The sequence below is a fragment of the Trichoplax adhaerens genome, genomic scaffold (assembly GCF_000150275.1).
Source record: "Trichoplax adhaerens TRIADscaffold_15 genomic scaffold, whole genome shotgun sequence".
Taxonomy (NCBI): Eukaryota; Metazoa; Placozoa; class Uniplacotomia; order Trichoplacea; family Trichoplacidae; genus Trichoplax; species Trichoplax adhaerens.
Window position 1 is genome coordinate 522,112 of NW_002060957.1, and position 12,606 is coordinate 534,717.

General features: G+C 33.2%; 3 protein-coding genes across 3 annotated transcripts; 1 reads left to right on the top strand and 2 right to left on the bottom strand.

Annotated features, from left to right (window-relative positions):
* Nucleotides 1–1,254: 1,254 nt before the first annotated feature.
* On the bottom strand, nucleotides 1,255–4,121 carry TRIADDRAFT_60384 (uncharacterized protein; the record flags this gene model as incomplete). The annotated part of the gene is made up of 11 exons (XM_002116415.1): nucleotides 1,255–1,336; nucleotides 1,516–1,600; nucleotides 1,742–1,814; nucleotides 1,897–1,996; nucleotides 2,102–2,187; nucleotides 2,279–2,380; nucleotides 2,601–2,653; nucleotides 2,760–2,842; nucleotides 3,060–3,146; nucleotides 3,754–3,827; nucleotides 4,041–4,121. 11 exons carry the CDS (start codon nucleotides 4,119–4,121, stop codon nucleotides 1,255–1,257), a joined length of 906 nt encoding a protein of 301 aa, XP_002116451.1.
* Nucleotides 4,122–6,572: 2,451 nt separating this feature from the next.
* Nucleotides 6,573–9,099, top strand: TRIADDRAFT_60385 (uncharacterized protein; the record flags this gene model as incomplete). Its single annotated transcript, XM_002116328.1, has 6 exons — nucleotides 6,573–6,637; nucleotides 6,890–6,935; nucleotides 7,077–7,178; nucleotides 8,070–8,216; nucleotides 8,549–8,681; nucleotides 8,879–9,099. 6 exons carry the CDS (start codon nucleotides 6,573–6,575, stop codon nucleotides 9,097–9,099), a joined length of 714 nt encoding a protein of 237 aa, XP_002116364.1.
* A 2,116-nt stretch (nucleotides 9,100–11,215) lies between these two features.
* TRIADDRAFT_60386 (uncharacterized protein) lies at nucleotides 11,216–12,402 on the bottom strand (the record flags this gene model as incomplete). Its single annotated transcript, XM_002116416.1, has 3 exons — nucleotides 11,216–11,347; nucleotides 11,599–11,727; nucleotides 12,301–12,402. 3 exons carry the CDS (start codon nucleotides 12,400–12,402, stop codon nucleotides 11,216–11,218), a joined length of 363 nt encoding a protein of 120 aa, XP_002116452.1.
* Nucleotides 12,403–12,606: the final 204 nt, after the last annotated feature.

The following is a 12,606-nucleotide window of genomic DNA, read 5'->3' on the forward strand; positions in this document are numbered from 1 at the left end:
GTTTTTATTATATTTAAAGTTTCTACAAAATATTATTCATTAACACTCTGGAAAAATAGTAGGGCTGGGTAGCACTTACCACTGTTTCAGTACGTACATTGTATCCTAGTGTCTTAATTTAAAAGATGAGTAGCATAAAGATAAATTACATTATGTAGTAACTATGTAATTAAATGCTATAGGATAAATTTATAAGCAAAGGCGATTTCTTCGCTTTAGAAATGATTTCCGTTGCTGCATCCTTTCCCACGAAAATTAATGGCTACCATTACAATCGCATATAGCAAATAGTTTTATAGTAAAAAAAATAAAAAATTTAGGCTACTTGAGTGCAATAACACTAGTAATGACCACAGTGTCTTATTTGTTTTCTATTATATTCAATTACCAGCTGGATGAAATTAAGTTAAGTAAATCTCCTTAATGTAAGTGTAGTAAGGATATAATTTAATACCTTATCACTAATTGCTATCGTAGCATTACTTTGTGATGTAATCGTAATTTTAATGGCGGGTACGAAAACCAATTCCATTATTTCATTTTATTGATTTTACCAAATGTAATCAAAATTGCTATACCTTTAGTGCATTTTGTCCGCTGACAATATTAACTTTTCTAAGTTAATAATTTATGATAAGAGAAATTTTCCGAAAGCGGAGACAATATTTAACTTAGACAACCAGTGGTAGCCTGAATAGATTGTATATTAATGTATTAAAATATTGACAAAGATATAAATATTTTATTATCCTTTATTAACAGGATTTCATAAATATAACAACGGCAATTGCTAGCAGTGTCGAATGAAGCTATGCATCGTATCCTTATTCATTTGTCAGCTAACCAATAAACATTTACTATTCCAAAGGATACTAATACCGTAGCTGTAATATGCACAAACAAAATCTCAAAAAAAGACAGGTTATAATTACAGTGCTGAAAGTCGAAATAATCATCATTCTTTCAGTACTATTCATCCTAAAAACGACTGCAATACTATTCATAGACGTCATTAATATTATACAGAAAAGTAACACTATACAAATTAGCCTATTTTCTTTGTCGTAATTATAGTATAAGAACGCTATCATTCTATTGCAGTCTGCGACGATCAATTCGTTTAATCATTACAAATGGTACAGAAACGCCTAATTAAAGAATTAATAAACCAGTCGTTATTATCTTTAAGGTAAAGAAGTCATTTAGTAATCTATAAGGTGTAACTGCCTAACAGCAGCAATAATTTATTGGTACTTAGATAAGTTTTCTATTATATTCCGGTGGTGCTGTTTCATATTCCGAAGTTAGAAATATAGATTCATTTCGATGTATATACCTAAGGTGACGAAAATGTATACAGAATTTCAAGTTACTATTTTATCATAATAACTACTACATATGCAAGTCCATAAAGGCAGGTGTCGATTAATAAGCATTAATTGCATAGATAATGTAAAAGTAAAGGTCTCGCTAAATTTTTCTCTACGTACTGTGATGTATAAACAATTTACTTACATAAGTATATCATCGACGAAATGCTGTACAAGGTTTATATTTTTTTCATCTAACGTTGTATATGTCATCACATTACCAAGCTTGACTATAAAAGGTAAAGACATTGCATAATAATATGAGTAATGCAAGCTTATCAATTCAAAGTGCTATAATCTGATCACTGATAATTCTATCCATCATTGGCTATTTAACTATCATATTACTATAGCAAGTAATCTTAACATACCAAACAATCTTAGAAGGTGCTCTGCGCCGTAAATCTGTGACAATGACGTATCTTTAGAGTTTGTCTTTAAAATCTAAGTGTAAAACAAAATAGCGGTAAATTTTTGTAAAACTTGTCGAATATTTACCGAAAAGTATGTCAGATTAAAGACTAACCTCTGCATATTGCGGACGTTCAAATTTATATAGCAGTTGGGATCCTAACATGGAATTGAAATAGGTTCGAAGTCCAAGAGTAATCTCTCTTGCTAAGCCACTACGCACAAATAACGTATTAATCAAAATATTACATCCATAATATTCACGAAATTATTATCAAGGACATAATAAAAAGTCGAAAAATTTTCATGTGTATCCTGACCTTACAGCAGCTGGTGATCCACGCTTTTCCTTTATGTAACTGTCAAGAATGTCATCAACTGCAAATTTTCTAGGCAACTTGATCAGCTGGGTTTTAAAATATCGTATTAAAAAATTGATTGGAGTAAAATGAACGTTAGCAGAGAGCTTAAGCAACCTTCAAGAGTCGTTTTCTTACCCGTTTCTGTCTATTAATGAAATCATAATCATCGATTAACCAACGTTTCATTTCTTCTGGTAGTTTAATTTTGATTTCGCCTTTCGCTGTTACCCCGTCCTCCTGCAACATAAATAGTACGTACGATATATTTAGTGTTTAAGTTAGGATATTATTAAGCTATGTTTACAGTTATCCTATTGGCAATACGGTATATATAGATATCAAGATTTTGTAAAAATTAGTCTATTAGAAGATGAAGCACTGAAATGTAAAAATATAATATCATAATACCACTTTTTACACAAACACCAGTAAAAAAACTATTGAACGTGAACATTACCGATTCTATGGACTGTTCATTTCTTCCTCGTTTTCTTCTGGTTGGCTCCACTCCTGTTAATAAAGTTATAAATATCTTTAAACATTACAATATAATTAGTCATTTACTTTTCTACAGTTCCTGTAAAAACGTGTAATAAACGTCATTGGTACGGCATACTGGATGTAGCTTTATCGATAGCGGACGGTGTAGAGGCACCTTTCTCCTTTTCGCCCATCTTTTTCCTTGTTCTTCTAACATTGCTGTATAAAACACATGAAATATATTGCATATAGATTATACTGTGACGGCGGTTATGGATTTCAAACTAAGCCATCGATCTCTATAGTTAACGCTAGTCAATGGACAAACGATAGTGTAACCTACGATGTCCTCGTTTTGCCTTATAATTTACAAAGCTACACATTCAGTATTACGGATTTACAGCATAACAAGCCACAGTTAAAAGCATTGACTTACGGATAACGTAATTTTAAATCCTTCTGAAGTTGTAAATTTTCGTCGTTGTATTTTAAGACACGATCTTCCGGCACCCATTCGTCCCAACTGAAATGGGATCATTAAAAGCGTAAGCTAAACTGATACATTATACCATTGACATTTAGCAGCTACTACACTGAATACTGGGTCGTAAGTAGGGTAGTATTCTAGCGCAGACTGTATTTTAAATTTTGCACAATATCTTTCCATTGTAGAGTTACCACCTCGTAGATTTACGAACTGTGCAAGACTAAATAAGGTAAGATGATGCGTTATTTTACTCTGGCAGTCAGGCAATATATTCAAGTTACAGTTAGGGCAACGATTTAGATTAATGTTGTATAGAGCATATTCATCGACTCAGTCTATAGGACGGTAAATATCATGTACGTACAGCATAAGCTATCGCAAGAAACTGATAATCTATCAAGCGTTCCATAATATTACACGTTTACATCACCCATGTTATACTGAGTCATTGTACGCGTACTGTCCAATCCTATAGAATAGACTGTCAAACTATGTGGAAAATGTGAACATGCCTAGCAGAATCAATAGTGGTTTACAAGTGACTGCAGAAATTACAACATGTATTCAAGAATGCAAGGCAATCTGACTAAGTAATCCATTTCATGATCCAATTGCAGGCATAGGGCTATACAGTATTACTTACTTTTTATTCCAACCATTGTAATGGATCAAGTATTTCATTTTACCATTATTGTCGTCGATTTCAAATTTGATACACTAGAAAAAAGATGAAGGATAACATCATTCAATAGCAGTAGCTGATACCATGAAGGTATTCCTTTTCAAGTTGTACATGATTATTGCGCCATATTACTGTACAGTATATCCATCATTAACCGATCAAAACTGACAACGAATCAATTCAATTCACCACCATCATCCAGCTGCATGATACAGATCTATCAACGATGATGAATAGAGTTACGTTACCTTCGATTCATAAAGAAGCGGCCCATGATAGCATAGCACTCGTTCAGAATCAGCAAACATTGGCTTCCCGGTGTCGGCCATCCTGGAGTGCAGCTAAATTCAAGTTTCGCTAACCTGCCAACCAGTTGATTACGACCTAACTAAGGGTACAGCAGTTGAAATGGAGTTGGCCAGCGGTCATCTTGTACGTGATACCAATCCAACTACTGTACTCTACGGAATCGTACGGTGTATCTTCAATGTGTATGGAGGTTGGACTTTTCTCTTTCTGGCTTAATATACCAATGTCCAATTGTCCATACTTCCGTACGATCTTGGATAGATCTTGACCAGATCTCTTCACCATGGAGACACAGTCTGATTTTTCGTGTAGTACTGTACAAGAAACGCTTTCTACTGTAGCGGGACGACAGTAGACTGTACCTGTAGTCAACATTGTACAGCATTCGCGACTGCGCGTTGCTGCATGAACTATTTTCCTGTTTCAGATGGCGGATATGCGATATGGCGTTATAACGCGATGTGCTATAGTCCGATTGGACATAAACTAGAGTACAGTTTATATCACCTAAAATGGATCATGAGCCAATGGACACGATAGTCATTGCGGTTTGCAATGGATACTTGTCAGTTGTTTTCATCGCTAGGTCGTAATGAAGAGCTCGCTGAATGGGCATGATTTGTTATTCAATATTGGCACAAACTAAGTTATAAGAGAATAAGACATAGACTCGTATAAGCGTATATTTATTAGAGGTGATTCGAGATCCATATTCTGAACTAAAAAATGAGGTACGGTATCGATGGAGGCATAGGTAGCAATTATTTATTCTGTAACTTTAAAGTATGAAATGACTCATAATAAATTCCTCACTTGCACCAAGTCCGTTGCTGCACCATGTACAGTACAGTACACGATTTTACCTTTATTTTTTTAAAGTTATCTGAAAGTACAAGATTTTAAAATCAAACCATCAATAGCAGAGGACCAATTACTCGTACTACGAATGGCAGTCTTCCAAATAATCGGTAGAACGAATATCGTAAAATCAATCATATATCTGATTATATTGCATACGGACTGCTATCTTGCACTGCAGAAAGTATGAAAATGGTCACTGCACACGCATAAATAACAGTCCGCTGAAAAATGTTGCGGCGCTTTTTGAACCACGACGATAGACACAGTCACAAAGAACTGCTTTGGAACGTTAAACGTTATAATGAGTAATCACTAGTTCATTCAAGCTCTGCACCACTTATTGTAGATCTACGCTCGAGGCGAAAGAATGTCGCTCTAGAGTTTAACAAGAGTAGAATTTGACTTTCAGTTATTAGACACATTACGTCATGTTATATGCAGTACTAGTGGTACCCATTTAGGTTTTAGGTTTTCTACTGAGGACGATATAATGAGTAATAAATACACCAATATCAAGCATGAAGTAAAACCTTCTCAGGGTGTGGCATAAATGAAACTCTAAGAGTAGTAGTGAATGAGGAGAAGACCTCTTCCGTTTACTTAAAGGAGACTTGATGATGAGTCATTAAACTATTGTATAATTATATTGATTTATTATTCATAAAATACAGTATTACTTTACCGACTATAGTATATTGTACTCAGTGTCATTCTGTAATTACTATTATTATTTGGTTTCCCGGATACAAAAACAAGATCGAGTATTTTCTCCTTACTTGTGGTAGCAACATAAGCTTCTGCATAGTAAATAATAACAATATAATACAGTAGAACTATAGTATGTGCGGGAACATAGCTTAGGTCTGTCGATCTCTAGTCCCGGGGTATCACGAAGTACTTCCTACGTATACTGATGTACATACACTGAAGGATTTGGACGGCCCATTCTATATCATATACACGCACACATGATTTGTCCGTAATTTGACGTAAATTACAGTCATTGCTGGTAGACGTAAATGCTGGAGGGGTTCGATGGAAAAGACTGTTAATTCGGCTGACTACTAATTTGAGTGAAATATACAAGTTGAAAATGATGCTAGCAATAACGCCATAAACCTTACGATGTCGATATTATACTAGAAATAGACAGCAACAAGTAATTTAGCGGTAAGAAGTAATTTGGGATAAAATAGCCGCGTACGAGTGCAGTACTGCAGAAGTCACGATAGAAGAACACGATCATATCGTGAATGATTATCGCACTGTACGAGAAATACTGAGCACTGCGAACATCAGTCTTGCGATTATCATCATATGACATGAATCGTTTTGTTATTATTGCATCTGCATTTTTTTGGATTTTGTAGACTAAATTTACTTACAGTTGGTCTAAATTACTTTTAAATCAAATAAAAACAGACCCGTCTTAGTTTTATTTTATTTTATTCGTTTGGGATCAGAACATTTAGACTAGAACACCATTTTAATACAGTACACGATATTCTGCTATTCTAAATAAGTTGATGCTATACTATGCTGAAAAAAAACATATACTCTTATTTGCATAATTTTAAGTCCGGTTTAAAACGTCGACTGGTACCGTAACTATGGGATCAACACCATCGACAACCGTAAAAGTGATCAAAAATAATCATAATACCAATCATAATGGGTAAGTTAGATAATTTTAGACATAATTGTCATATTTATCAGTATATAATATGCTTAGATAGACGTACTTTAATATTAAAAACTCAATAAAGTAGTAATGTCATTAATACATCGGTGTGTACAGTAAAGTATTACATACCAGTATGCACATATGGTAGTCGTAGCTTCGATTGTATGGATTTATAGCTTATCAAATCAAGCTTGGAATAAAATTACAATTTGATTATACATTCATTTTTTATCTTCTATTTAGAAATAGTGCTTCGGAAGATAAAGCTAAGAATACTTTGCCATTTGAGGTACCAATAATCAGACCAATTAATCTGCCTTTCGGTATACTGTATATATAACATAGTTGTCATGTTATTGATATTTTTGGATAATGAAATTCTAAAACTGTTATGAACACCTGTTGCAATTTTATATTCAAATTCTCGTAGAGACAAGCGGATTGGCAGATGCGATTAGTAAGTGCAGAGGTAGAAGTATCTGAAAAACAGCTTGATCGACTGGAGGTGGATGTAACTCGTCTTAAATCTCAGGTACATTAATTACTCAAATAGAAATTTAAGTCAAACAACGTTTACAGTGATATCTTAAGCTACGAGGCATTTATATGAAGTTTTGGAAATATTTCTTGATTTTCTTGAATTAAGTTCAAGAACTTTGCAATAATTTCAACTCTAATTCGATTCTTAATCTATACTGCTAGTCAATCAGTGTTTCGATTAAATTGCAACATACTAGTTTCTATTTATATCGCGTAATCACAAGGTGATTTTTCTTAACGATCCAAATAAAAATCGAAGACATTAGTCCAAGGGGAAACTATCATCTATATTGTATCATAAAATTGGAGCTTGAGCAGAAAGCTAGTGCATAATAAAATATACTTTGAGTCATGATACTCCTCTAATATAGTGCTTTTGTTACTACAAGTACTTCACGAAATAGGTAACAGAATAGTGATTTTAACGGTCTATCTGTATGCATATATTATTAACATTTTACTGGCAGTAGCAGAATTTAATCATAAAGTAATAGTTGATCAAAGAGTATACCGGCTATACCATTCAATTTTAATTTTAACCGTATTGAAAACATAAGAATAGAAGAAATAGAGCTAAATTTTGTATTGCTCATTTTATCCCAGGCTTAGAGTACCTTATTGCTTCTCAATTGATTAGAGATGATCAAGATATAATGCGATCTATTAAAATTTACTCAAATTTATCATTATTAGAATTTTTCTTCGCTAAGATATCAATGTATTTTCGACTGTTAGATAAATTGAAAGTTGATGTTTACGTCTTTTCCTTATTAAAATTCACATTCATGATATGATTAATGAGCCATCAATCCGAATAAATTGATCTAATTCAATTTAAAGCTACTATGTATTACCTTATAATTTCTACATTAATACCTGGTAGAATGTAGAATTACAAGTTGAAAACGAAAATTTACGGCAAGCTCTAGCCAATGCTGAAAGGCAACTTGAAATTGTCAAAGATGAAAATAGTGACTTCATTTTGGAAATCAAAAGAAAATATGAACAGCAAATTACTAATAAAAATCACGTAAGAAACAGCATTTCTTACTTTGAATCGTATTTTCATGCCATAAAGTGCTGTATTCATTGTTCCGTTCATGATTCTTTGATCTTATATAATTGCAATCGAAATGAAATTAACCCATATGATTGTTCATCTCTGTCTTTCAGAAAATAGATACATTGACAGAGAGTTTACGGCAAGCTGAATCAACCGTAGTAAAACTTGTAGGGATACTATTTAGGCTTCTATTCGGCTTTCAAATTATCTTGCAATTAATCAATTAAATAATAGTTTTCATGGGGCATCATTTGTGCTAGTAATAAGTGCCATATATTGGCATTTTATTATATATTTAGAAAGAAAAATATTCAAAAAGGATTGACAAGATACGAACGAATTCCGCAAAAAGCAGACAAGAATCAGCGCTGCAATTAATGTCTAGTAAAGAAAAGGTCACTCGCTTAGTTGAAGATAATAACAATTTGCAAGGTATGCTATATATAGCAAATTTAGAACTAAATTTATTAGTGAAATAAATTATAGTATGAGATTCAGTACGGTACCTTATTACTACGCGAATAAGAAATATGGGATATCATTAAATCGTTGAAGGTGTATTGGGCAATGCTTAAAAAGGTAAATACAAATCTTACGATTTAATTTTGTACTTATTTTTGGGTTTTTAGAGCAAATCAGACAGTTGATTTTGCACGGGAACAGTAATGATCCGGCAGAATCAGGTAGTGATCCTTATAAAGATAGCATGATTATTTTGGAAGAGAAGAGAAATACCTTGGTATTGCAACTGTCTGAACAAATTTCTGCGCTAGAAGATGAGAAGAGATTACTATCATTCGATTTGCGAGCAGCTTTAAATAAAATTAAAGATTTAGAAGTTGAACGATGATCTTAAAGCTACAAGGAGATATAATATTACTGCCAATAATTTGAAACGAAAAAATATCTATATCAGCTAATTAACACATTCAATTGGCTTATTTGCTATTTTTAACATTTTATGATAAGGCTCTCCGCAATTAATTCAATTTTATGTATTAAAGACTGCTGCACTTAGTGTTCATAATATAACGATAAATAATTTAATTTTTAAAAGATTTTACAAAGAGATAAGCTAGTTACTTCTTATTTTTTTTTATTATTCATCGATCACTTTCAATGAGAAATATATAATTAAGTATGATATTCTTCGCAAGTGAAATATCAAACCACGAAGTTATGCTTGGAAACTTACTCAATGGATTATAATCTGAACTTTGCACTGTAAAGTCTTGCATATTCGTATCTATCAATTTCTATAAGTTATCAAAGTTACTATTGCTGAGGCAACTGTGCTTAGATATTATCTATCTGTGCTCCATATAGGTAGCTAAATAATGGAACTTTGTCTGTATAGGTGTATGATTCCAGTTACTTGCCATCTTAAAACGAGTTGCATTTACTGTACTACTAAGTCTATTTTAAACTTAATCAAATCAAACTTGGGTAAATGCTTCCATTTTAAGTTGTCAAATAAAACAAAGATTTCTATTATGTAAATGTTGCTATATCGATAAAAATGCAGTACAATTGCAACAAATAAATTTGTTACGAGATAAATGCAAATGGTGACTTATTTCATACATCGAAGGAGATGATAAGCAGAGCGGACTATTTCAGATTATCTCGCTATCAATCAGTCGTAAAACCGTTATATACCGAAGTTAGGTACGATTATTTAATTATAATTAGTTATCATACTAATCGATCGGACTGTAAACTGAGGCTGCTTAGGATTCGATCCAAATATGTTAAATTGAAGGATGGACGGCGGAAATGCATTGTTAGTTATACCATGGATTACTAAAAATATTTCTTTAGCAGTCCATGATTATATTTAGACCTAAGTAAGATTTTCGAAAATCTATTCATTGGAGCTTGCTCATTTCTGAGCACATTATGAGAAGCAATTCGATTTGAAGTTCTGTTACCTTGCAAGAAAACGCAACAAATTACTTACTTTATTATTGAATCTTCAAGGTAAGGATGATGGTTATTTATTAGGATATTATTTCAGTGTAAATTATTAATTAAAAAAAAATGTAACATTCAACCAGAAGAATAATTGCTAGCTATTTGTTAATAGTTCGATCTCAGATAAAAATTGTAACTAAAAATCAAACCATTTTATAAGTAATAAACCCTAACTACAGTGTCGTGGAGTCTTCGAACCAATGATTGCTCAAGCTTGCTACTAAAATAGATGGATCAATGTAAGTATTAAAAGTACAAGGATTTGCACTCGAGCAAGGTTGCAGTAAAAAGTTATGCACTATATACGAGTATATCGAAAGAATCTACCAAATGCACACGTGAATGATAGAATCTTTCAAATAAAAAATTTATTTCTGTTATGCTGCTTATTGATACACAGGACAAATAACCAAATCAGTACTCATTTATATTGCTCACAGATTATGCCCAAATCATAGCTTTTTTTCTTCTTCTGAAATTATTCGTAACACTACTTCCTAATATATGCACAACATGTATTATAGCATCGCCTTTGACAGCAGCAAAATAATAAGCAATATTCGATATCATGCCATCACATTACACTTAACACTTTTTAGGTCATGATTACACTTTATGGTATATAACTTGCGGTAGCACAGAAGTTAGCTATCATTTATCAACATAATTAGCAGTGTGTTGTCGCATAATTGCTGTTACCAATTACAATGATGTTATGAACAAGGGGATTAGTTGATTTGTGAATTTCAATATTGAAAGAAATACTGCATTTGGATTAAAAATAAATTGAAATAAGCAAGAAAGCAGAACTATCCTATGAGCTATAGTCTTGCCTCGTACGTATTGTCTACTGTGCCATTCAATTTTTTACTGTGTATAACGAAATCGTGTTGATTATACTTAATTTTAATATTCCACTCTATACAAGGGCTATCGTTTTCGCAACCCGTTCGATAGTGCCGTTAGAGTAATTACTGCATTAGCTGTACATATTAATTATAATGACCATCTAAAAATTTGGACAAAAATTCTTTAGGCCTTTCCGGTTTAGTTTCTTCAAAGTATCTCATAATATGAGTCTTAGCTTTCCATATGCTGTTTATTTCCTGTAATTCCATACGACCCTATAATGGAAAGTATCAATACCAATTACAGTAAGGGATGTATAAACTTGGCAACTAACTTGATAGCTACTTAAGATACACGTTACATGCCATTAATGATGGATGAGAGCAAAGTAAAGTATCATAATGAAACATTGAAATAAAATGTAATGGCGCGAAGTAATTCATGAAATAATATGAATCTGTATGCTCTTAGTAGTGAACTGATCGGTTAGAAAACATTCAATTGTTATTTGATTGATTTCACAAACCTTGATAATCAGCATGTCGATTTTTCGCAAGTCATGAATTCCAGCATTTCTCAAAAACATTTCCCTAACCTTATTTCTGCCTTCATCCACTGTAATATCAAGTTTATACGTTTGTATAGCCCGTGGGACCTACAAAAAGTGCATCGCAGGTTAGTCAATGAAACAGTGACCAATTCTATTCTGAAATGTTACTTCAAATACAGCAATACTGATGCTGAAGCGGAGTCAACAACACTCAGTGATGATCTATCTTTTCTGACATTGATATTTTAGCTGTCTCTACTGTATAGTCTTATGAATGTGGAAGCGTCATGATCAACTTCGGGTAAAGAACTAACTGAATGATGCATGCTATCTTACGTGCACGACAGCCATTAGCAACAATGTTGTCAAGACCTTACAGTCAATTAATATGACTCGAGACGACAAAAATATAGATCATTAGAACAGATGTAAGGAAACAAGCCGATCCTATACCGATCCATTGCATAGCTTTACCATATCATTCTAGTTACACTATGAAAAGGTTGTGTTTCGACAGTAAACTGGATACTAAGCATTATTATGTGATTGAGATGGCAAATGATTGATAATTATTATGAAAGAATCTCCACTGTCTACTTAAGCAACTCCTGTTCAATTTTGGGCATGATGTGTTTCCGGCATAACATTTAGACTAATTTCATCTGTAGACAATTTTACCTCTCTATACCATTCTCTGTAGAGATTAAAGACTCGTCTTCTAGCTTCGATAGAGGTAGATGATAATAAAGGTTTGACTTCGGCTACAGCTCTGGCCGCCATCTTGGTGGGGAGATCAACGCGATCGACGTGAGTGTACAGTACAGTGCGAGTGGTGCTTTGAATTTGTATAGTAAAACACACGTTGAGCGTCCCTGCCGCTGGTTGGTACTGTACACTCGGTGCACTGTACTTCGTGTCCAGCGTCCACTGTCCAGTACGTACAGAACAGATGTCGCAAGTTCAAGTAGTATTGTTATGCAATGT